Source organism: Uloborus diversus, chromosome 8 (assembly GCF_026930045.1).
Source record: "Uloborus diversus isolate 005 chromosome 8, Udiv.v.3.1, whole genome shotgun sequence".
Lineage (NCBI taxonomy): Eukaryota > Metazoa > Arthropoda > Arachnida > Araneae > Uloboridae > Uloborus > Uloborus diversus.
This window is the reverse complement of record NC_072738.1, coordinates 145,051,397-145,078,871: the sequence shown is the minus strand read 5'-3', so window position 1 is coordinate 145,078,871 and position 27,475 is coordinate 145,051,397. Positions and strand designations below refer to the sequence as shown.

Here is a 27,475-nt window from a genome sequence, read left to right as displayed (position 1 = left end):
TTGTTCCAGAGAATAATGTTTCCTATTGGTCCTCTGACTAAAAACAAAATCCAAAATATTGCCACGATTGACTGAAAATGGGTTTGAGATCAACTAATCGGTCAATGGGGGTGCTGACTGCTGCTCTATATTATAAGCTATAATGCTGTGTAATTTACAAATTAAAGCTTCATTGGCATGATGTTGCAAAAATTCAAACATACTGAATTAGAAACATAATTTTTCATGCATTTTTTTTTTTTTTTTTTTTTTTTTTTGTGCCCATTTTTCAATCTTTTACAGGCTTCTGGAAGTGGACAATATGCTGGAACATGTAAAAAAGCTGGCTGAAGATGCCAAAGAAGAAGCCATCAAAGCATATGACTCGGCTCTCGACCTTTACACTGAAGCAAACTCAGTAAATGTGCCTGATGTTGATACTGAGCAAATGAAACAGACTGCTGCTGATATAATAGAAGAGGTAACAAAAAAAGCACTTATGGTTACTCGTAATGTCAGTAGTAATGTTGCATCACTTGATATTATGTATACATATCAAGTTAAAAAAATATTTATTCATTTTTTTTCACTGCGGTTACCAGGGTTCGCCGATATATATCATGATATATATTGCGATATATGTCAGATATTTATTTTGAAAATATCATGATATTTTGATATTTTTTATATTTATTTTTTCAACTAAGGTATTTCCAGTGTAAAGATTATATTAATCATAGTAATGTTGTTAATTTATTATTAAAAGTAACCAAAAAGTTATGTACTATCTTTTTATGATGTATTTATATATCATTAATATAACAAAGTTATATAATATTCCTTTTTTATTTCATATTCATAAAATTATTAGTAATGTAACAATTTTAATTCATACCAAAAGTGCCTAATTAAATATTAATTGTTGGTCAGAAAAAAGGGAATGTCTTATGACCATGCACCAACTAATGCATCTTTTTTGTTTATAGATCATAACTGTGTTAAAGAAGCTAACAGAAGAAAAATTAGTAAAGCAGCTAATGCTAAATCAACACTGTTAAAATTCATAAAAATGTTAAATGAAATATTAGATATAAATAATGAAAGAATCCTTAATTTTAACTCTACATACTGTAATAACAATATAAGATAATAAAGAGTGATTTGAGGATGCATTTGCTAATTTGAAGACTTTAGTTTGTGCTGATTGAAAATATCGGATATTTTCGAAAATATTAGGATATTTTCTATCCCTGGCGTTTACTGATCTGTTAATCAGTATGTGTTTAATTTTCAGTATTACTCTCATGGTACTTTGGCTTAAAGTCCGTCTTTTGTACTTATTTTGTTTATTTTTTGTTAGAGTATAACAGAGGTTAGAAAACTATGACCCGTACCAGCCTATGAGCACTAGAGATGAGACGGGCTCAGCCCGGGCCCTACAGCCCAGGCTCTCAGACGGGCTCAGGCTCTAGAACCGAAAATAGGTTTTGGGCTCGGGCTCAAGCACAGATATTCAATTGCCAATCTGCATACAAACATTTTCCTACTGTGAGAAAATGAAAGGAACTTTTGAATCAGTTCAATCATTGTCAAATTTCCCCCCCCCCTCCCTAAAAAAACAAATAAATTAACGCTTATTTATAGTGGTTTTTTTTTTTTTTTTTGCGATTATTATTGCAGTATGTCATACAGTCGTAATGCATTTGAAGTGGAGCATTTTAAGAAAATTTAGAAACTTCTGTTAATGAAGAACATTTGACGTAACATTTTTCATTAACAGAGAGATCATGTCAGACTGTAGAAGGCTCAGTTTTTGATACAAGAAAGTTTCCTTCGGGCTCGGATTTTGGTCCGGGACAATATCACTCGGGCTCGGGCGGGCTCGGTTACAAATTTTCGGGCTCGGGTGGGCCCGGGCTCTCAAAAATGAGCCCGAACTCATCTCTAATGAGCACCACTGCAGGCTGGACATGTTTGGTATTTGATTCTTCCCAGTTTGTAGCAGTTATATAGTAAAATTTTATCTTGTGGGAGTGCTACTGAGATGCAAGGGTCGGAATGGGTCACTTATACTTTTAAGCTTTATTTCCCTGCTCTTTTCTTTTTTTTTTTTGTCTTTAGTGCTTGCCATTAGAAATAATACATGCAGAGTACTAGTCAAAAATATTTCAAGTCTAAGAAATATAAGAGTTTTTCAAGATTAAAGCAAAGAAAGAAGAAAAATCATATTTTAGTATTTTTTACACTTAACTGATATTAAATTTTCAATTAAATTTCAGATGAAGATTTATTTTGATTGTATTGAGCAGTGATTTTTATTTTATTAGAGGATGGTTTTGTTAATGTTTGGGTATTCATTTGTTTTCAGTTTTTTCACTCTTGATTAGAATAAGCAGCTGATTTTTCAACCAGTGACTAAATTATTCAAATTATGAGTAGATATATGAGGCAATCAGAGTGAAAGTGGATCAAGTCCATTTCAACTTGATCTGCTTTAGCTCTAAACGTAATGTAAATTTTGGAAAGGAAATGTTGCATTCATAAATGAGACAGTCAGAGCTCCAGTGGATTAACTTAATCCACTGGAGCTTAATTTAATCCACTTAAGTTAAGGCTTGATCCACTTTAGCTCTGAGCACCTCATTTATGTGGATGTATATGTGGGATTGTATGCACAGTTCAATACGTTTCAACAATGCATTATAATCTTTTTTTTTTTTTTTTTTTTTAGGCTAAAGGAATACAGGAGCGTGCTGCAGAGATTATGGACAAGCATCATGATCTTTTGGATAGAATAGAAAAACAGTCAGAAGATGCACAAGATTTATTGAAAGCTGGTGAAAAGCAACAACAGGTTTCTATTTTTTTCCCTTGAAATGTTTGTGGTCAACATTCAAAAGTGTTAGTGTTCTGCTCTGATAAGAACATCCATTTTGACTATCCAGGCGTTAATTGCAAAGAATTTTCTTAAGCAACCTGCATGTGCTTACATGTGCATGTATTTTGTATAACTCAAAAGCAATTACCGTTGTACGCAAAAAGTCTTCTAATTCAAGTTTCGATTCTTTGTTCAGTGCAAGGGCGCCCATAAAAGGGGGGGGGCAAGTGGGGGCTTAAGCCCCCCCCCCCTTAGAAATGAGAACTTCCTTGCTTTTAGTGCTTCTTTCTTTTCAAAAATGTATAAAAATTTCTTTTCCAGCCATTAATGAATAAGTTATTCAAAATGTCAAATTTTAGTATCTCTAATCTGTACTGAAATCGGTTTCCCGATTTTGAGGAAAATATTCTGCGAGCCCCCCTTAAAATTTTGCATATGGGCACCCTTGGTTCAGTGGTAGATCAATCACTCTAGACTTCAAATTAATACGACTCTAAGAAAACTTAACATTTTTTTGAAGTCTATCTACACATTTATGCTGGTGATTAAGCCAAAACATTTATTCTAGACATAGCGAATGACTCGCTTACATAGAATTTGGGCTCGTGTTCTAACGTGTTTCGATCTAAAACGCTGCCACTAAATTTATCATAATACACTTACGTATTTCAATCATCACTTGCAGTGCTCTCTATCGCAATGATAGGCGGGAAGGAGTATAGAGTTTATTTTTCTCTTCAACTATAGAAGGTCAAAATTGCATATGAGGCAGTGAAAAGCAAAGGGATGTAAGTGGCAAAATTAAAAATTTGGAGATAACCAGTACACATTGTAGGTGAACATCTCTTTTGTCTTGGGGCAAGAGATAGTACTTGTAATTTCTGTTATACAGCATGATTTAGAAAACATTTTCATTAAAGGCCTACCGAGCTCCGTAACTTTAAACTCAAAAACTTTACTCAAAACTTGAAAATGTCCACTTACATCCCTTTGCTTCTCACTGCCTCATATGAAGAGTCTATATACTATTCTAAGAAGACAAGTCTCCTGTAAAAGAGTTTTTTTTTGTACACTTCTCTTTTTGTTTAAACTTGGATTCCACAAGGGATTCTTTTTTTTTTTTTTTTTGTGGCTAATCAGTATTAGTTTTACTGCAAACTGAAGTAATGACATTAATTGGGGGGAAAATATGATACTAAAATGTGATGAGAAATCCTGTCAGTTTAGTGATATTTAGTGAGATTCTGGTAGAGTTAATTTAAAATTCCCAATACTTATATGAGAGTCTGTGTAAAACTCTTTACTGAATCCATCTGTTCTCAACAAATTGGGGGTTAAGTGTTTGTTTTCTGCTCGCTCTAAGGCACTATTACAGTATTTTTTGTTCAGGGTCACACATGTTTTTTTTTTGGTTCTGTCCCACTCCTACAATGCATCTATGCTCCTTATAGTGATATTGTATAATTCAAATTGTGAATGCATTTTCAGTTAGCACAACCTTAAAAAAAACCATTATATTGGTTTAAAAAAGCTTCTTAACAACTTGTCAGAATAAAAAGGAAAGTAAAAAGTTGGTAATGAGAAAAAATAAATTTCTAAAAGTCATTTCAATTAATAACTCATTCTTGGATTGTCGCCTGAAAAGAAAAAAATGACCCCTGGTGGGGTTTAAAAATGATTATTTAATAGGTGCAGATCCTGAATGAGTTAAAAAGGTATAGAGTTGCATGCAATATGTTTTCAGTTCAATGAACCTCCCGTACAAGAGTCTGTGGTGGTGTTAAAAAAGATGTTTGTTTATATAAATTATTTCATTAGGAAAAATAGACATTCAGTTTAATTTTTATTTTTCAGATGACTGATGAAATGCTTGCTAATGTTGATGTTGCTCTCAGTAAAGCAAGGGATGCTGTTGCTGCTGGTGAGAAAACACTAGAAGATGCAAAACAAACTCTTGCAACATTGAAAGGTGAATCTTAATTCAAAATTTAGCAAGAATTTCGCACAGAGCTAAGCTTGCCTACTTCCTTGTGTGTCAAAGTCTGTTTTCTAACAACAGTTATCTTAGTTTCAGTTGTCTTAGTTTCTGATGTAGTTTTTTAATAATTAGAGCAATTTTTGAAAACAAAGTTAAACATGCATGAATTGGATGCAAATAAGTTATCATAAAGAAATATCTTAAATTCAAGGTCCCCCCCCCCCCCTCCTACTATATGTTAATTAACATAAATAGTTCAAACAAACTATGCAATTGAGTTACGACAAAAAAATCCCCCAAAAATAAAATTTTCTAATTTAAAAATGTAGTAATAATAGTAATTATATTTAAGGAAAGTTAAAATGATCCCTATATAATACTTTACTAAGAAAGCTACTTGAAGTTGGATAATATTTTTTTAAAAAGAAAGTCCCGGCGGACTTATTTCATTACTCAATTTTTGCCAGACAAATGAAAATAAATAAATGAATTAATTTATTTGATTTGTTAAGATATTTTGCTTTTACCATTTTAGTCCTTGCCAAAAAAAAAAAGTAATTTTAAAGTTTATTGTGAAAATGGAGATTCTACATATTATCAACCATTTCTACAAAAAATAAAGTTGTTTACAATTTTTTCCCTTTGTAATCACTTTACTTTGATTCGAGCAATCAATACCTAATTTTTATATATCTGCACAAAACTGCATTTTTAATTTTATTAATAACTGTTTTCGTTTTTTGAAACCGAAAAATAGCGAGATTTATTCCATCTTCCAATATATCTTGTTAATCTCTGATGTTTCTACCTAATGTATTGATATTTACTGTGTTTTCAGCTATTTAAAGCTTGAATTCATTTTAATTTATATTAATTATGCATTTTGAAACGAACAGTTGTTTTCTTCATTGTATTTCAATTCATTATTTTTGTTGCTTTTTCTCAAGATATTTTATTTCCAACAGCAAATATGTGTTGCAAAGATAGAATTTTTCACTTATTTAAGAGCAAGCTCCCATTCAAAGCTCTTACCACATTTTTGTGGCAACTGTTACACAATGTATTCAACCAAAATTATTGTTTTCCAGCTACATCTGTTCTGCGGTTGGCTTCACTGCTTAAACGCAAGATTTCTTGATGCCCATTTTCAATTGATTTTTTATTCAGATAAATTGTTTTTAATATTTGTTTGATCTACAGTAAAACTTGTCTACAACGATACTGTTGGGACCTAAAAAAAATATCGTAATAGACATGTTATCTTTATAGACAGTTGGATTATTCATGCTGACATTTTGCTGAGGCCAAAAAAAAAAATATTGTTATAGACAGGTTATCGTTATACAGTAAAACCTGTCTGCAACCATACTGCTGGGACCTAAAAAAAATATCATAATAGACATGTTATCGTTATAGACAGTTTGATTACTCATGCTGACATTTTGCTGAGGTCAAAAAAAAAATATTGTTATAGACAGGTTATCGTTATGCAGTAAAACCTGTCTGCAACGATGCTGTTGGGACCTAAAAAAATATAATAGACATGTTATCGTTATAGACAGTTTGATTATTCATGCTGACATTTTGCTGGGGCCAAAAAAAAAATGGTTATAGACGGGTTATCTTTATACAGTAAAACCTGTCTACAACGATACTGTTGGGACCTTAAAAAAATATCGTAATAGACAGGTTATCGTTATAGACAGTTTGATTATTCATGCTGACATTTTGCTGGGGCCAAAAAAAATATATCGTTATAGACAGTATCGTAATACACAGGTTTCACTGTATTTAGTAACGACTTTACAATATATGCTCTCATTTAGGGTTTGATGAACTGATAAAGGAGAGTAAGGGAAAAGCTGATGAAGCGTTGACAAAAATTCCAGACATCAAGCAAATCATTATTGATGCAGAAGACAAAACACGCTCCGCAGAAGAAGCTCTTAGTGGAGCTAAGTTAGATGCTATTGAATCAAGAGATGAAGCTCAAAGAGCTGAAGAAACCGCTGAAGAAGCATCTAGGGTATAATTTGATCAATTATATTAAGATTGCACATTTGACTGGTTTAAATATTCAAGTTTTTGGTACTGGTTTAAGTAAAAATGTGTAAAATCACTTGCTTCCACCCCCCAGTGCAACAAGAAATTTTCATGCTGTGTGTTTCTTAAAAGCATGCGCAAAAAAGTTTTAGAGATAGTTCTTTCAAGTTATATTAAAGGCATAGACTTCAGGGGCCACCCTAAGGATTTTGAATTGTTAGCCTGTAAGTTAGCCAAATTTTAAGTGTTACACAAATTTCAAAAGTCTTAGCCATAGATTAACTGCTTTTAATGTGTTTTTGTCTGTAGAAATATTTAACCAGAGAAGGAAGTATAACTTAATTTTTGACAATCTTTTGAGGATAAGGGAGATATATTTTTTTTTTCGTCTGGAAATTTCAAAGAATTTTTTGTTTGCCAGTAAGTTCTCCAAATTAGATTAATTTTTTCGCTGAATTTACGATTTTATCTCATTTGGCGCTCGAATGCTTAAGGCGGTCCCTGGAATTTTTTTTCTCTTTTTTGCGTAATTATACAAGGTGTCCGAGAAGTCTTTGACACATTTCAAAAATTCGGTAAAAAAAAATAAACGAGATAGAAAGTAAAATTAAATTACATTTATCACCTCATGTAGTAAAGTTTCTTTTTTAATGCAAAAATGGCCACAAAATTGCAATGCAAAATTGGGTGCGGGAATTTTTAAATCGAGAATTCCCAAACAGGTGGATCGGACGAGATGGTCCCATCCAGTGGCCCCCTTTTCCTTTCTTTGGGGATTCGTCAAAGACACTGTGTATTCCACTAAACTGCACAACATTTCAGATCTTAAACATCGCATTACAGCTGCAATCTCACAAGTTACAGAATCAATGCTACAACGAACTTGGTCAGAAATTGATTATAGGATGGATATTCTTGATGCGACGAAAGAGGCCCACATCAAAGTGTATTGATACGTTAAAAAAAAAACTTTGCTATTTGAGGTAATAAATGTAATTTAATTTTACTTTCTATCTCGTTTATTTTTTTTTTTTTTTACCAAATTTTTGAAAGGTGTCAAAGACTTCTCGGACACCCTGTATAATTTAGTTAGGTGATAGTTTCATCTTAAATGCATATAGTGAATTTGCAGGTTCCTCTATCTTTATATAAAAGTTTGGTTAGACCTTATTTGGAGTGTGCTGTTCAGTTTTGGTCTCCTTTTCTCTAGAAAAATATTTCTATATTAGAAAGGGTCAGGGCCGGATTTAGGGGAGGGAAGGCGGGGCTATTGCCCCAGGGCCTCCACAACAAAGGGGCCCCCACAGTTAAATTTTTACAAAATATCCTAACTGTCATGGGTTAGCAAATATAACGTATTTTCTCCCAGAAAGTTTTTTTTTTTTTTTTTTTTGTATTTCTACGAAGAATACTTGCACAAAAATAATATTATCAATATATCAGAAAGCCCTGATTGCAAGTATCCATTGACTATCATTTTTTTATTTGATCGAGCATTTCAGTGGCAATATATTTTTTTTTTATTCATTTAATTTGTAATTTGTACCTATGAGTTAAAGAGAAATAAAGTAAGTAAAAAAAATCCGAAAAAGGTTAACTTTGCAGGTCATCCTTACAACTTCTCACTTCTTGAGCTCAAAAATTTAAAAATTATTTGACAAAATGACTTGAATGGAATTTTTTTAAATCGAAAATATCGGATATGTACATATATATCAAAATATTCGGATATATATCAAAGTATTGGATATTTTCGAAAATATGATCTTTTCGAACCCTGATTAGGGGCCTCCACTCCTTCATTGCCCCGGGACCTCCACACTTCCAAATCCAGCCCTGGAAAGGGTTCAAAGAAGGGCTACTAGGCTAGTAAAGGGGCTTTTAGATGTGGATTATGACACCAAGTTTAAAAGACAGTTTGGTTCATAAATGAAAAAAAGAAGAAAAAACTTTTCTAAAGAAAAACACAATGTTTTTACCTCAGGTCCAATTTTACAGGAATGTATTTTTTACTCAAAATTGTTTGGAGCCAGTAGTGAAAAAAAAGGGGGGTGAGGGAGAGAGAGAAAAAAAAGTATTTATTGTAATGAATAAATGCATGTAAAATCCAATCCTTTATTTGGTCTATTAAAAACAAAAAGGTGTGTGTTTAGTAGTTAATGTTTGAAACCACTTGGTATGCACAAAGTATGTTAATAAGAGGTCGCCAAACCATCAATTCCGAGCAACTTGTAGCCTGTTACAAAGCTTTTAGTAGCTTGCAGTCATGATATTAATGTATATGAAGGAATTAATGTATTGGAAAGGGTTCAAAGGCGGGCTACAAGGCTAATAAATAGACTCTCATTTAGACTACGACTCCAGGCTTAGAATGCTAAAAATGTACAGTCTTGAACGAAGAGGAGACCGAGGGGACATGATTCAGTTGTTTAAATTTATTAAAATGAAAGATGTTACGGGGCTGAAGTTTAGCACTGAAAACAGGACAAGGGGTCATTGTTTTAAGCTATTTAAATCTCAGGCTAACATGGATATTAGGAAAAATTATTATTTCAGCAGGGTAGTGAAACCTTGGAACAGCTTACCGGAAGAGGTGGTAATGAGCAAGGGAGTAGATAAGTTTTAAGAGGGCCATTGATCTTCACTGGGGATTGTAAATTGACTAGGACCAGTCTAGCTGGGCCCAGAGCCTGTTGCTGGTCGTCACTTTTGTATTCATTTGTATTTCTGATCATATAGTTAACACACCACACTCATACACACTTCACATCTGTCTTTTTTATGACATCGGAATTCATTTGCAATCGATTTGCTAAAATCTACAATGTGCTTAGAATAGGGAGTAGATTCGGAAAGAGGAACAAAGAGATTTTTTTTTGGCATTGATACAAAAGAATATGAAAAGACGATAACTGTCTATATAGTAGCCCACTTGTGTTGTCTAGAAAAAAAAATCTGATTGAGAATTTAAATTATTAGATGGGGGGGAACGGGGGGCAGGGCCCGATTAAGTTATCTGGGGGGCCCTTGGCCAAATGTTTTTTCAGGGCCCTTTTGTAGTTTAGCCTCACAATTTTTGCCATTGACTGAAACAGTGTTAGGAATTTGGGAGCCCCTTAGAAGTGGGGGTCCTACGCCACAGCCTAGTTGGCCTATTCAGCAATCAGGCCCTGGGGGGGGGGGGGTTAACTCACACTGATTCTTTAAAATAGCGCAGTTGCTCAACAGCCTAAGTTTGGTGATTCTGATGAAAATCATGAATTAAAAATCGAATTGTCACATTTTATGAGTTCTCTTAAGTCTTTCTTACTTTTTCTCTCCTTAGCATGCAAATGAAACTTTAGAAGGAGCAGAAGAAGCAAAAAATCAGGCTAATGCGTTAAGAGATCAAGCTGATGAATTGGCTGTGGATGTAGCAAAAACTGCTGGTGTACTCAGGGAGTATGAAAATCAAGCTGCCAGTGATGAAGCTTTGGCAAAAGACGTAAGTTTGTTATTCGCATAGATCTGGTAGTAAGAACTAAATCCAATCATCAGTGTTATTTGAGAAAAATGTTGCACTGATGTTTTGAAAGAAACTCCTGATGGTATATAGCTGGAAATTTCTAGAGACTTCCAACTCAAAACTAGTGAATTAATTTTTTAAAAAATATTAGAATAATTAATTCTTTGATTACAAAATGCTGATAAAGGTTGTTGATGAAGGAGTTGTTTTTACACATGTTTTGAATAATGCACAATCAGTGTTGTTACAAGGTTAATGTAAGGCAATGCAATATAAACATTCTTTTCTATGATACAGTGAAGCACCGTTTATACGTTTTTGAAGAGACTGTATAAAAAAGCGTACAAAGGCAAAAACGTATAAACCATATAAGTTAATTACTTCCTTTTACAAAAAAGGAAGTATTGTATTCATGAAAAATTTTCACTCAAAAATCGGCCTTAATTTCCATTTTGCTCACCCCCAAATGAATGTCGAGTTTATTTTTCAACCCGACCACACGTGGATATATGCCTAGGAACGTACAGACACGTGAAATATCCATTTTGACGATCCCAGAGTTAATTACAACGAGTTTTCTCGTGACGTCTGTATGTATGTATGTATGTGCGTATGTGTGTCACATAACTCAAGAACAGAATGTCCTAGAAAGTTGAAATTTGGTACTTAGACTCCTAGTGGGGTCTAGTTGTGCACCTCCCTTTTTGGTTGCATTCGGATGCTCCAAAGGGGGTCTTTTGCACCTTTTGGGGGGAAATCATTGTTAATTTTGATGTAAACTTAAGTGGTGTTATAATTTGGCGGACACTAGGCGATATATCGCCAGTCTTTTGGTCGCCAAGTTTTGTCGCCAACTTGAAGACAAATTTGGCGGATTTTGGATTTTTTTATATTTTTTTAATTTGGTTTCAATTTGGCCACTGTTGGTGATATATAGAGAGTAAACTATTGAATCACATTAAAACTGCCAATAATGAGAAAATGACACTAAATTGGAGTAGAAGGAAGTCATGTGATGCACACAACAGCTCGTGTGTATTAGACTCTGCAGGGACCAATTTAAAAATGTAGAATTGACAAAAACGTATAAAAGAGAAACGTATAAAAGATGCTTCAATGTATATGAATAAAACCTCAATAAAATGACTGCCTATATGGACAATCCTGCAAGGATTTTGCATGAACTAGATATCCCAATGAAGATTAATTATTTGAATCTATGTAAAATGCAGTAGCAAATACAAAAGGAGGGTCATGGGGATCATGATCTCCCCCCCCCCCCCCCCAATTTTCTAAACCGTCGACAACAGTATCCGCCCATATTGTGTTCAAACACTTTATACATAAAATGTAAACGATTACAATACCTTTTCAATTCATTAATAATTTTTTAAAGTAAATATTTGAACTACTATTTTATTTCATTGGTTATGAAATTAATTCGCAATGTTTATCCCCAATCAGGTGCCTTATTCCTCGCGGATTTGGTGCTTTTTATTGCATCCAAGCAGTTTCAGAAATTTTTCTTACCCAAAACCGTAGGCTCGTTCGGGGGGGGGGGGGGGGGGAGTCATTCTTCAGCATGACCCCACCTAATTTGGTTTTCTGTATCCACCCCTGGTAAAATGTGAATGGAATGTGTTTTTTTTATGTTTATTGAAGCTAATTCTTTTAACTACAAAATAATATTTACATTAATTTTTGAAATGAGGTAGGGGAATGTGAGTCAAGCTGAAATAGTTAAGAAAACTTACTTTTTTTTAAAAAAAAAGAACAGTGTATTTTATAATAAGAATTTCATTCAAATATTATTTTTCACCATTGGCAAAAAAATTTGAACTTTCAAAAAAAAGAAAAAAAGTGGAAAATTTTCACTTTGAATAGGACAAAGTGAAAAATAATTTTTTTTTCTCTAATGAAGTATTTTTTATTTGAGTTTTTAAAAACTATTTGTCATCAAACGAATGAATAAATAATGAAACAATTAACAAACAAATAAATTACTTATTCAGTATATGAGAAACAAAAAATTAGTGAATAGCAAAGTAAGTGATTGAATAAATAAATAAGTGAAATAATAAAGGAAGGAATGCAAATGAGTTACGTGATACATAATTGATTGAATAAATGAATAAATAAGTAAATAAAATAAAATGAGCTATTCTACTTTGCCCTGTTTGCACTTGACAAATTGTTGTAAACATTAAAATTAAAACAAGCCTAATATTAACTAAATGTACTACACGGGACATCAGTAAATCTCAATTTATATTTAAAATGTTAATTTAAAAATATTATAATTTTTTAATAACAAATATTATTTTTGATAAACCACAAAATAGAATAATATGTGTATCAAATTGAAAATGATTTGTATTACTTATTCCCTTGTACCTTAGTTTTTAGAGCCATTTATTCTTTGACTATCAAATATACGTTTAAGAACATAGTTAAAATATTGCTGGATAGGCAAACATACAGGTATTTTTTAATGAACTCGCAATCAATTCTGGAATGTGCCCACTCGGCTGTTTAAAAAGTGTGTCTGCACATAACTATATGCACTTGTAACATATATAAAAGCAACTGTGTCTCAGTACTGATTTTATCACACTCTTTGAAATTTGTGCTCTTTAAAATTAATACCATTTGTTTACACCTATGTTCTGCTTTTCAATATAATTTTTTAAATAATTGTTTAGGCTTTAGAACAAGCAAACCAAGCAAAGATTAGTGCAACTGATGCTTCAGTGAAAGTTAAAAATGCATTAGATACTGTAGAAGATATCTTAAGAGCTTTAGGTAAAATTTTATTTGAATATTTATATAATGGTTTTCTTTTATGATTTATATGTATGTTGCATGACAGTAGACAGGCAGAGATCAAATTGTAAGCAATTATAGGCTATAAAATTAATAAATATAATAAAGCTATAAAATTAAAATTTTATTTTCGCAGAAATTCAGTCTCTTCAAATCTGGGTTATTTAGGATCACAAGTTTTGATGATTTTAAATCCTTGAGCTTTGCAAATTAATTGTACATCAATCATTGTACAAAATTACCCCCTTTTTAAAACAGTATCATTCTAAATTTATGTAGTAATTTTACTAACTTAAAAGAACAATAAAATGCAAAAAATTATGCAGTCCTCAATGTGTACTGGATGCTTATATACCGTTATTTTCCTGCTTATAATCCGTGGATTATCTGTTAAAAAAGTCAAAGTTTATGAGGTGTGGATTATCTGATTTTTTTTTTTCTTAACTCCAAGGCATTGAATCTCAATATTTACATTAGGATTCACTGATAGAGACCGTACGCGACTGAAGGTTGTTTATTTTACTAAGCTTGCATGCTCCTTCTCGCTGCCTGCCTGTATGTTGGTTATTTTACGTTGCTTGAATGAACCTCTTGCGCGATTCAGGTCATGTAAAATAAATAAGAATACAGTGAATTAGGAAGCCATTTGCACAAGATTAGACCGTTTGTCTTTTCTCCAGGGCCGCTGTTACCAGCAATGGGGCCTGGTACCAATTTTAATTCCGGGCCCCCCATGACCATGCCCCCCCCCCCCCCATTGCATTTATTATATAGTCGCTTCATTTACACACTTCAATTGCATTCACATGTGATGTTGCATTCTCTAGTTGCTTTTTTATTTTTAAACTTTAATGTCAATTTAAAAACTTTAATTTGAAGTTTGCATAAAAATGTATTTTTAAATACAGTATCTTTATACAGTAAAAATTGTATAATTTGTCCTGTCTGAAATATGTAAGGTAACATGATATACTTTGAATTTTCAGTAAGGTAAAATCGATGGACCAAGGAAAAAATTCCGAATTTCGAAATTAAAAGTTACGTACGCGAAAATTAAAGCAGTTCAGGAGGATTTATTGAGTTTCTAGGGATTAATTTATGTATGTTTCCATTACTCCAATAAATACAGGTATACCTGTCTGGATTACAAAATGGGCATTTAGTTTTTCTTTTGTCTGTAACCTTCACTAGCATATTTTCACCCTACGTAACTTCTTTGTCGCAAACTGATGACAGAGTTTAAATCCACTCGTGCTGCGAGTTCATGCTCAATGCCAAGAATAGCTAAAGAATTTAGTCTGCCTTGTCCATTTGCTGATCTATAGATCTTCACTGAATGTACACAAATGATCGAGCGCTTTCAGTAATCCAGGATGGTGCAAGGAGATGGGTCGAATTATTGGAAAAACAGTTTCATGACCTAACGGGCCCCCCATAGCTCCGGGCCCCAGTACTATAGGTCCGGGGTTGTAAAATTCTACATATTCTACATACCCTTAGTGTGTGGCGGGGGGGGGGGGGGTGTCAAACCCATTCTTACGTAATATTTTCCAAGTCGATATTTTACATTAGAAATAGTGCGGTCAAGTGATTTGGAAGAGATTATATTCCATTTGCGTCTGGAAGTTAAAAAAACGTATTAGGCTGAGCTAATTTTTCCTTGTTTTACAAAGAATGAATAGTGCTGTTGTTGTTGTTATTGTTGTTGTGTGCCAGCCAGTCCAACAATTTGGGGTGCGCTGCTTCACTTTTCCAACTGTACCGTAATGTGGTGTGAAGTCCAGCTTCCACAGTACACACATGCCACGAGGACCTGTTTATTGGATGGGCAACAATTCACAGCATAACCACATTCACACAAAAAAAAATGACAAGGACAGGAGAGAGAAAGTACATTCATCCTCGAGCCAGGATTCGAACCCGGAACCTCGCCATCGCAGTCAGACTGCTCTGACCACTAGACAAGGAGGCCGGCATTCCAAATGTTACATGGATTGAATGAATCATCTGAAGGCAGTGAGAAGCAAAGGGATGTAAGTGGACATTTTCAAGTTTTGAGTAAAACGTGTTTAAAGATAAGATCCTAGGTAGGCTTTCATTGGAATTGTTTTCTAAATCATGCTGTATAGCAGCAACTACCAGGGCTACTAGTACCATCTCTTGCCCCAAGACAGAGCAGAGGTTCACCTACCACTTGTACTGGTTTTCTCCAAATTTTTAATTTTGCCACTTACATCCCTTTGCTTCTCACTGCCTCATTTACAGTACTACCTCCTTTAAGGGACACCTCTGAATAAGGGACACCTCTATTTAAGGGACATTTTTTCAGATCCCAGTCCCTTTGAATAGGGACCTCCATGTATTTGCCTCTCATTAAGGGACACTCTATTTAAGGGACAGTCACAGAGAAAAATTCCAAAAAAAAAAAGAAATGCATAATTTCTTTAGAATCAACCAGTATATTGGAATTTAAGGTCCCCTTTTTGTTCAAAAATTAACAAAAAAAGTTTGTCTTGACATTAACATGCAAAAAAGACAAATAAGTATCCTAAAATCCTTGCTGGGACCTACATTCATGCTTTACCCCCTCATCTATACATTTTTCTTATGGGCTCACCCCGATGATATTTGGCGCCCATAGGCAAGTTTTGTATAGAAAACTTGAAATATGATCACACTGTTGCACTGTTTTTGCATTGTAAATTAAATGACATTCAACAAATCCATGTAACACATTAGTTCAATATTATTATTAATGAAAATCAGTTCCAAAACTGATACTACAGAATCTTTTATACAGTTTTAATATTTAAATTTTTTTCCTGTTTGAATAGTTCTGAATTTTATTAAGTAAACATAGATGAAACATTTTCAATAATCAATTTTAAATGTTATTAATTTGCTTTTATTATGAAATTATACTGAACTTACACAGCATGCATGAATTCATCTAACCTCCGAAGAAAAGACACCTCTATTTAAGGGACAAGTTTTCCGGTCCCCTAAGTGTCCCTTATAGAGAGGATCCACTGCAGTGGCGTAGCTAGACCCGACTTTCGGGGGGGGGGGGTTACTTCTTTTATATATATATATATATATATATATATATATTATATATATATATACATATATATATATATATATATATATATATATATATATATATATATATATATATATATATATGTATATATATATATATACATATATATATATATATATATATATATTGTAACGGATTCGGTGCTACTTCCACTTTCTTGAAATGAAGACACAGTTCTTGATAAAAAACACAGGAAATTTATTTACACTATGTACAGGAAAGATCTTCAACAACTGCTAAATTATTCATCAGCAATTAAGCAATTATCACACAACACCGTAAACTCAACGTTTACACACGTATTTACTTCCAAATACGAAAACAACACAGTGAAATGCCTCGCAATAAACAGAGCAAAAATGCACTCAGTTCGAAATCTCAATCGAAACTAACTGTTTATCCATCGCTAACGGCTTAAATACACCGAAAAGAAATTTCTCAAATATTCCACACGCTTCTGTAAAGTAGTAGACCGTTATCAATGAAAAGAAAGAAAATAGGGGTCGTATAATTTAGCCGAATGAAAAAGGGGTTGTATATTCATTACGGGAAACTATTTACAGGTTACGTTCCTACAATAATTACTATTTACAGAATTTGTAACATTGCCCCCTTCCTAAGGACTGCACGTCCCGGGCAGTACAATCCCCAGAAAGGGTGCCAAACTTCTATCACAAGTTTACAAATATACACATTAATTAATAACTAACAGATCCTTCCTAACTAACAGATGGCTTCCGGCCATTTGGTGAAGTAGTCGATGGAAACAAGAATGTATTTGTTCCCATCAGCAGTTCTTGGTAGAGGACCCAGGATGTCGATCCCAATTCGTTCGAAAGGAGCTCCAACGTTGTACAGATGTAGCTTCCCTCTGCTTCTCTTCTTCGGTCCTTTACGAGCAGCACAGGCGTCACAAGAATGGCACCACTTCTCCACGTCATCCTTCGCCTTACTCCAGAAGAAGCGCTCCCGAACTTTATTGAGGGTTTTCAAGACACCAAAATGTCCTCCAGTCGCACTACTATGTATTTCTTTCAGAACATCTGAAATTCTTGATCGGGGAAGTAGTAACTGCCACCTAGATGTCTTGCCGTCGTCAGATTCCCATTTTCGGTGTAGCACGCCGTTCCGCAAATGGAGCGAGTTCCATAAAGCCCAGTATCTTTTTGTTGCAGGACTGAAGATGGAAACGTCCTGCCAGCTAGGTCGCCGACTGTCGCTTTCCATGAACTCCAAAATTGGTTTTATGTCGGGGTCTTCAAGTTGATCTTTTCGAACTTGGTCGTCACTCCATGGATCAGGTTCTGATGATATTGGAGTCACTGTCACCTGATAGGCGGTAGGGCTAGTCGTTCCATACTGTTTCTCGATTCGGGAACAATAGTGGCAGTTCTCAGGACAGGGTCTTCTTGATAAAGCGTCAGCATTACCGTGAGATAACCCTTTTCGATGCTTGATCTCCATGTCATATTCCTGGAGCCGCTGTATCCATCTGGCTATCTGGCCTTCCGGATTTTTGAAGTTCAAAAGCCAAGTTAATGAGGCATGATCTGTCCGAAGCAGAAATTTTCGGCCGTAGAGGTAATGATGGAAGTGTTCTACAGCTTTCACTATGGCCAGTAACTCCTTTCTGGTGACGCAGTAATTTCGCTCCGACTTTGTTAAGCATTTGCTCCAGTAAGCGATGACATGTTCATTTCCGTCAATTTCTTGGGATAAAACAGCTCCGATGCCCTCGTGGCTCGCATCAGTGTCTAGGATGAAGGATTTTTCAGGCTGAGGATAGGCGAGGATAGGCGTTGATGTTAAAGCCTCATTCAGTCGTAGAAATGCATCTTCGCATTCTTTGGACCATTCAAACTTTTGCTTGCTCTCCGTCAGCTTATGCAAAGGTCGTGCAATGTTGGAAAAACCCTTCACAAACTTCCTGTAGTACGTGCAGAGCCCCAGGAAACTTCGCAGCTGATGGATGTTTTCGGGACGACTCCAACTCTTGACCGCAGATACCTTCTCTGGATCGGTTTGCACACCCTCAGAAGAGATGATGTGACCAAGGTAGTTCACTTCCCGGCAGAACAAATTACATTTGGACGGGCTTAACTTCAGATTGGCTTCCTTAAGCTTTTGCAGCACCTTCCTAAGATTTGCCAGATGTTCTTCGAAGCTGCGTCCCACGATGATGATATCGTCTAAGTAGACCAGACAGGATTCGTAAGAGAGTCCTCTTAACACTGTCTCCATAAGACGCTCGAACGTAGCTGGTGCATTGCAGAGGCCGAAGGGCATCACTTTGAACTGCCATAAGCCTTGTCCAGTTGTAAACGCTGTCTTCTCTCGGTCATCAGGGTGTATCTCAACCTGCCAGTAGCCGCTCTTCAAGTCCAGGGTCGAAAACCACTTGTGTCCGGAAAGAGTGTCCAAGGTGTCGTCTATCCGTGGAAGAGGGTAACTGTCTTTCTTGGTGATTTCATTCAGTCGTCGGTAATCGACACAAAATCTGGTGGAGCCATCTTTCTTTCGGACCAAGACGATGAGAGAGGCCCAGGGACTGGATAACGGTTCGATTACATCATTCTCCTTCATCTCTTTCAGGAGGGTCTCAACCTCTTCCTTCTTGGCGAACGGTAGTCGTCTTGGATGCTGTTTAATAGGGGGGTGTTCTCCAGTATAGATCCTATGCTGCGTCAAATTCGTCCGACCCACATCCTCCGATGTAGATGAAAACAGATGCTTGAAGTCGTCCACCAATTGTTCCGCAGCAGTTCTTTGATCTTTCGATAATGGCGCACTCCCAATTAACTTCGACGTCAAGGACTCAGAAGACACAGTCTCAGGGGAATTGATTCTTCTAATGATGCAGTTTACTGGAGTACAAGTTGCCAACACATCACCTTTTCGGATAATCCTGGGCCTTTCACTCACGTTGGCGCCTCTCACAGGAATTACATCCATAGAAAGGTCCACAAGCGTAGATGCTACCAGCACTCCTTTTAGGTTATTGTTTAGGTTAGGGTATTCAATGAGTCCAAATCGAAAACTATTGCTTTCTTCAAGGGAGCCAGGTATTAATGATTCTGACCTTGAGGGAATCGATAAATCTGTTTGAGCTATTATTTGATGAGCGGATTTTACATCACTCTCTGCAGGGAAAACGGCTATGTCTTCTCTCATCGAATGCAGCTCATTAGTCTTGAAGTCGAGAGTGAAGTCATATTTCTTCAAAAAGTCCAATCCGAGAATGAAGGGGTCCGTGATATTAGCGACGAATGCCGTATGATGGTAGGTGGCATTCCCAAACACTATTTTCAAGTCCACTTTACCGTCAATCTCAATTTTGTCACCTGTCACAGTCTGGAGACTTACGCATGGCGATGTCCACAGCAGTTTCAATCCAAATTCACGAGCCACATCTGTCCTAATGATTGTCACATTGGCTCCAGTGTCAACAATCAGTCTGCAGGGGTTCCCATTTACATGTGCGTAAATGAAAAGTCCATCACTGCCACTACTAGAAGAGGAAATCTGCAGAGCTTTAGTGGTGGTGATTTCCTTCCCTCGCGTAGCTTGGCGAGCCGGACAACTCCTTCGCAGGTGTCCTTCACTACCGCATTTCCAGCACTTCTGCTCTTGTTTCTTTTGGGCTGTTATGCTGCTCAAATGTCTTGTCAAGTCACCGAGTTGTCTCTCAAGTTCAGCGAGGTGGGACGACCTGGAATCAGACTCATCAGCTTCCTGAGTCCGGATTAGATGGCGATCCATACGGGTTGCTTCTTGGGCGGCCTCGTATCTCATCGCATACACAACGGCAGAATTCAGGTCTTTGACATCCGCCATCCGTAGAGCTTTCTGGATTTCCGGATCTCGAACCCCGTCGATGTAGTAGTTGAGTGCCAGGTTGTCTCGAACATCCGCAGGGCAGTCGTAAAAAGCAAGATGAGACAGTCTCTCGATGTCCGCCGCAAGCTCTTGCAGGGTTTCCCCGGTTTTCTGGAAACGGGACTTCAACTGGAGTCGGCTGAAATCTTTCTGGCACTTCTCACCGAAGCGAAGCTCCAACGCAGATGTGAGGGCGGCGAAATCCAGGCGCTGGCTGTCCGGAAGGGTCTGAAGAATGTCCGCTGCGTCACCTCTCAGGGATGCTGCAAGATGGCAGGCCTTGGTAGCAGAGTCCCATCCGTTCGCTTCCGCCACTATCATGAACTGAGTTTTGTAAACCTGCCACGAAGTTTTCCCATCAAAGGTGGCAAGTTTAATGGACGGTCGAGCAACCGATGTGGGAGCGCCAAACTGTACAGAGCTGCTTTCCGCGGTCGCCAATCTCCTTTCCAGGTCTTTAAAGATGTCTTCTTTAAGTTGATGAAATTTTCTATCTTCTTCTTCCAGTTTATTTTCTACAGCACTGCATCGGCCTTCAACGGAACTTAATTTTTCTTCAAATTTCTCTTCGATTTTATTTTCCACTGCGATGAATCGGCCTTCAACTGCCTCAAACTTTCCTTCAATATAATCAACTCGATACTCTATCTCATTAAATTTATTTTCCATCACAGTCTTTACCGAAGTAAGATCGTTTTTAATTTCCTCTTGGTTAGAAACTAGGTCATTTTTCAGCACCGTTAAATCACTTTTCAATTGGTTTTGATTAGCCGCCATATCATTTTTTAATTGTTCTTGATTAGCTGCCATATCATTTTTTAATTGTTCTTGATTAGCTGCCATATCATTTTTTAATTGTTCTTGATTAGCTGTAAAACTTGCAGTTAAGTCACTTTTTAATTGTTCTTGATTAGCTGTAAAACTTGCAGTCAAGTCACTTTTTAATTGTTTTTGATTAGCAGCCATATCACTCTTCACAGAGGTGATTGCGTCAAGAAGTTGTTTTAATTGTTCATCCATTGCGCGAGTAATCACCATAAAAATAAAGTCCTAATTCAAAAAAAGTCTTTATGAAAAAATGTCCAAAGTCACACTTACTCCAAGAAAGTCCAGAAGAAGCCCCACGTTGGGCGCCAAATTGTAACGGATTCGGTGCTACTTCCACTTTCTTGAAATGAAGACACAGTTCTTGATAAAAAACACAGGAAATTTATTTACACTATGTACAGGAAAGATCTTCAACAACTGCTAAATTATTCATCAGCAATTAAGCAATTATCACACAACACCGTAAACTCAACGTTTACACACGTATTTACTTCCAAATACGAAAACAACACAGCGAAATGCCTCGCAATAAACAGAGCAAAAATGCACTCAGTTCGAAATCTCAATCGAAACTAACTGTTTATCCATCGCTAACGGCTTAAATACACCGAAAAGAAATTTCTCAAATATTCCACACGCTTCTGTAAAGTAGTAGACCGTTATCAATGAAAAGAAAGAAAATAGGGGTCGTATAATTTAGCCGAATGAAAAAGGGGTTGTATATTCATTACGGGAAACTATTTACAGGTTACGTTCCTACAATAATTACTATTTACAGAATTTGTAACAATATATTATATATATATAATATATATATATATAAATATATATATATATATATATATATAATATATATATATATATATATATATATATATATATATATATATATATGTATAATCGCTTGGATTTTTTCCCTTTTCTTCTTTTTTTTTTCTTTCTCTTCTCTCTTCTTTTTCTCTTTTTTTTTGAGACTAACTTTTCGGGGGGGGGGGGGGTTTTGTCCCCAAAACCCCCCCCCTTAGCTACGCCCCTGATCCACTGTACTATGTTAACTCATCCCATTCAATTCTAATTGTGTGAGATGCAATCCTGTCATTACCATAACACTTCGTGATGATATTGCAGATGGCCTAGATGAGATTGATGAGAATCTCTTGGATGAACTCGAGAAAAGGCTCGAAGCGGCCGAAAAGGAACACGAGGAAGCCAATTTCAACGCTCGCTTGGGAGAGCTTCGTCAGTCTCGTGATATACAGCATCAGTGGATGAAAGACTATACTGAAGAAGTAGAGAAGATGATGAAGGATGTTGCCAACATAGCAGAAATTAGGAACGCCTTGCCAGATAAGTGTTATCGCCGTGTCGTCCTAGAGCCGTAACTCAGACTGTTTTTAATGTACAATATGTGTTCAAAGAAATCAAATTCATGCCGAAGATGTTTAGAATTATTTTTGTGCCATATTCAATTCTTCTCATATCATCCTACAGCTTTGTTTTTAAATAAACTATAAAATGTATTTTGTACACTTTTACTTCAAACAAATGGTGCTGTAAAACTCAGTGGCAGAAACATGATCGTGTTGTCTCAAAAATAAATAAATAAATAACTTCTTGGCAGTTGTTAATTTGTCAGCTCTTCTAGTGTAAGAAACTCAGCATTGGGGTTTAATTGTAAATTCCGAAAACCAAAATAGACTAACATTAGGATTTCCAGAAATGTAATTTTGTTCGATCTTAAGTGTTTTCTAATTTAAAAAAAAAGATATTGTTATTTATTTGCTTAGGAAGTTTTATTGTCCCATAAGTGAAGAACTTTAAGATACAGATTTCTGTCCTTGGTAGTTTTTTATGTGAAAATATTTCTGCCACAGGGTCAAAAATATATATCATTTTAGACAACTCAAAGTTTTTTGTTACTTTATTTATTAAATGTTGATTATTTGCTTCCTTTCTTTCTTTCTTTTTTTTTTTGTTCTGTATGGCTCCTGCAAACTTTCTTTATTGCCATAATTTTTGTATTGTGCTTCAATTTTTTTTTCATATAATTTGTGTTGTGTAAACATTTCTTTGTGAATATCAATCATTTTACTTCTCAATCTCATTGTGGACTGTAGAACCGTTTCTGATTTTAGTGCCAAAAAGTGTTCACTATTTTCCCTGTTCTGAATCTCATTCCTACTATTTTATCTAGCATGTGAAAAAAAATATTTTAAATTTCATTTGACATTCTTGTACAATAAATCAGAAATTCCCTTTCTATGTTTCGGCTATTTTATCCCAAAACTTATTTATAATATTTCAAAGATAATCTTAAAGGAGCATCTTTTTTAGCTTTACTTTTATACATTACTTTGAAAAGCATAAATAAGTAATTCATTTGCAAATTTTATTTCAAGTAATTAATCAAATCTTACTTTGCATTTGCATTTCTGAACAAATGCAAAACTATACCACTAAATGCATTTACTCCGTCGTTTCATTTAACGCAATACAAATATCAAATTATTTCAGAGTTTCAAATCTGAGCTACTTTACTCTTATATAAAAAGATAAGAATCTTCTGCCGTTTGGCTAATTTTCACTATTACGAAGAACTTAAAAATTGCCCCCTATTTTATTTATTAAAACTCATTTTAAAGAAGTCAAATATTTGTATGTAACTCATTTTAATGAGGAAATCTGAGTGTACAAGCCAACTTTCCAAAAGTTCTGCACTGTTTATTTGCTCTATCTTTTGGCATTCAATGGTAAAATTTCAAAGAATAAACTTTTAAGAATGGGGAGCTTTGTTTTTAAAATATCTGACATTATGTTGATTGGTCTGCAATACATAACTAAATTGAGTTCTACTGAAGCTGTCTGCAACTGAATCGAATATCAGTTATAGCAGAAAAGTAACTTTCAGTATTGAATCCCTAGTTTTTATAATCATATGCATTTTTTTCAGTACAAAAGTACACTTGCATGAGCAAAATAAAATATTACAGAAAAGTAGACGTTTTCCATCTAAATCATGTATTTCATTCACTACCAGGTGAAATCTTAACCTGAGTTTTAGACAAGACAATAAATTTCCTTGATTAAACATACATTATGTTTAACTTGATAAATTCCAATATGATATTTTAATTCAAGAGTATAAGCAACGAAGTATATTGATGATTTTGCAATAACTAGTCACAAAAAAAAAAAAAAAAAACTTACTCCATTGCACTCATTGGAAGAATTAGGATGTTATGCCCACCTCAAAAAAAAAAAAAAAAAAAAAAAAAAACTAGCAATCCAAGTGAGAAAAATGTATCCTTCCACGACTCCAGTAATAATAAAGGCAGGCAGAATGTTGGTTATTTATATAGCTCAGTCAATGTCATTTTAACGTATCAAACATTTAATAAAGTTGTGAATATTTTTCTTCCAAATAAAATTAAAAACTTGGAGCAACATAGCTTTATTTTAGTTCCTGATACTGTTTTATGTGTGTGTAGTTTTAAATTTTGTATTTTAAAAATTTGTCATGTATTTTCTATTCTCAGAAATTAATATTATTTTTTAACACATCGGTTAATGTATTTATAAGTTTATGCACTATTATCATAGCACTGAGGTTTTTCGCTTTGTGACTATAAAAACATTAGTTTCAAACTTATTTTTTCACACAAATTTACAGTTGTATTAAAAGGTTGTTGGAAACTTCTAAAAGTGCTCATCCAAACTAAAAAAAGAAATGTACTGTTTATGTAAATTTTACGTAACTAGCATTATTTAAATTTCTGTCTCAAAGTTTTTCTTTCAAAAAGAATCCAATGTGGATTATTCTGAGGGGAAAATATGGCAAAAGTTTTATGAAATAAAACAATTTGCACTGAAATTCATTTCTAATAACATAAAAAAAAGAGTTAAACTTTATAAATAGAAAAAGAATTAATTCCATCCACTTCTTTGAATATCAATTATAATTCAAAAGCCAAAAAGGCTTACCCTAAATATTATTAAATGCTTTATTTATGTGTTTGTAGCAGTATTTCTAATTTATGCCTTGAATTTCAAAAATAGTGGTTTTTTTTGACAGCATAAGCTCTGGAGAATAAAAAGACTTATAAAACCTGCTTTATTTATAATTTTTTTTAATCAAAAATTTTCTACTTGCATTTATGTTGTACATTACTAATCTATACTACTCTTCTTTTGATAAATATGTAGTAGTTTTCAGTTCAATTTATTGTTCTATACATTTGTAATTGACCCATTCCATTCTCAAACATTATTTTAAAACTAAAGACAAAAAAATGACTTGGAAAAAAGATGCTAACTATGAATTTCAAAAGTAAGTGATTATCACAGAATCAACTTTGGGATTCTCTGTGCAACAATGTTTCAGCTTGTAACCAAGTTGGGGGATATTTTTTTAACGTATAATTTACACTACTTTTTAAATACGTATTCTTAATGTAAGAGTAAATATTCTTAAGCTGTGCCATTTATTTATTCATCTTTTTTTAATACCAAAGATATGAAGGGAGCAGAGAAGGTGGTTAAGCTCCCCCTACCACACAACCCCTCACTTTAAATCATACCCCCCCCCCCCACCGCCCATTATAGTCTGCTGTTATACATGCGGATAACGACTATTACAAACCAAACCTCCTTAGGAGAAAATTCTGATTGTGCTAGTATATGTACTTATGCATAAAGTATGAGATAAAGTAATTAAGAAAATTATTTCTTCTATTTGAATATAAATCAATTTGAATACATATTCAGCTGTTTGAATTGATAATCTTCCTCCTTTCATATAGCTTTTTGAAAGGTGTTATATTTAACTAAAAATTGAGCTAGTATTAAATGCTAATGTTGCATTGTTCATGTCAACCACTATAATTTACTATTGTGCTTTTTTTTTTTCAGTATTTAAAAAATGCCTACCTCCCCAATGTTATGAAAAAGGTTTTTACTTTTCAGTTTACAAAATTTTCGAACTTTAATAAAATATGCGACCCCCCCCCCCCCAAAAAAAAAAAAAAAACCTTTCATGCATTTTCTACTTTTTTTTTTTTTTTTTGCTCTCATCTTTTTTTTTTTTTTTTTTTGAGAAATGTAAACTTTTAATAATAATAATAATAAAGAGGTATTGCATTTATCATAGATTTCAAAACCATTTAACATTTGCAAACAATTAAAAATACAGTTGATTCTCTATTTAACAAGTTTCAGGAGACCACAAAAAAAAAAAAAAACATTCTTAAGTAGAATACGTCCATAAATAGAATGCTTCTAAAACTACAGTGGACATTGAGACCATGAAAAGTCGTCTTTAAATAAAGTAAGTCATTAAATAGAGTGTTGTTAAACAGAGAACCAACTGTATTATGTGCTTCAAAAAAATGTTTTTGTTAGTACCAGTAATTCACCTTTCCTTATTTAAAATACACTTGCATATCTTCAAGTTCCTATTTTTCTTTCATATTCTCTAGTCAATATACGATCAAAAATTTAGGTTTTATCTCTCAAAGTACTTTTATAATAACTTATTAAAATGAGGATTTATTTTAATACCATAAAGAAGTGCAATTCATCTATGAACATAGTATTTTTAAAAGCTAAATATGCAAGTTTTATTAAAAGGATCCTGAACAAGACTTAAGAAGTGCCTTATCAAAATTTAAATACTTTTATTTTTTACAAAAATTGAATTTTTGAAAACTAAGTTTCTGTCTTGTTTAGGGCATAAATAAATTTGACGTCGACAAAACTCTTGTATTTGTTATTTGAAGTACACTTAATGTTTCATTTTTATGAATGGATACATTTGTTGTTAAAGTTTTGCTCATTTGTTTTAAATGTGTCGTAATAAGAGTTTATGAATGTAAAAAAATTTAAATTCATTTTCTTCTTTCATTTCTTACGATATTTTTGAAAATATTTTTCTGCTTCATTAAGAAATTGTTTATTCTGATTCTGAACAGAAAATTAAAAATGTTTTGTACTTATATTTTTGAGTCTGATATTTCTGTATTTGGTCTACATATTTGTTTGCTCTGTGTGCAATAATTTGCTATCATTTTTATTCATTCTTTTTGTTCAGTAACTGTAAATAAACATTTTGTACTGAAGATACACTCATTTTCTTGCTGTTTTATTGATTCAAAATTCAAACCCAGTGCATATATCTGCACAGTCGAACCTTTTTACCTTAAAATCATAAAAATTCTGATGTTTTTAATTTTCTTGCATTTATATCACAATGCATGTTTCTATGTTTTTACCCGGGAAGAAGAATGGGGTGCATTCAAAGGGGCAATGCAACATGCCAAAAATGAAACAGGGCACTGCTCCCTGCCGAAAATGTTAAAATCAACCTAAGTACGTGATCCATTAAAACATTATCAATTTTACATCAAATGCAAAGTTTTCAACTGTGGCAGTGGCGCAGCCACGGGAGGGGTTTTGGGGTTAAAAACC

At 34.2% G+C, this 27,475-nt stretch overlaps 1 protein-coding gene across 1 annotated transcript in view; it reads left to right on the top strand.

The window, feature by feature from the left end:
- Positions 1-26,690, top strand: part of LOC129228658 (laminin subunit gamma-1-like) — a gene marked incomplete at its 5' end in the record, with an annotated part of 101,959 nt that extends 75,269 nt beyond the window's left edge. The window contains 7 exons of the mRNA XM_054863342.1: positions 283-460; positions 2,711-2,833; positions 4,712-4,826; positions 6,662-6,861; positions 10,204-10,362; positions 13,086-13,185; positions 22,142-26,690. Coding sequence (XP_054719317.1) covers positions 283-460; positions 2,711-2,833; positions 4,712-4,826; positions 6,662-6,861; positions 10,204-10,362; positions 13,086-13,185; positions 22,142-22,395 — 1,129 coding nt within the window. The remainder of the gene's footprint in view (positions 1-282; positions 461-2,710; positions 2,834-4,711; positions 4,827-6,661; positions 6,862-10,203; positions 10,363-13,085; positions 13,186-22,141) is intronic.
- Between the last annotated feature and the right edge of the window lie 785 nt (positions 26,691-27,475).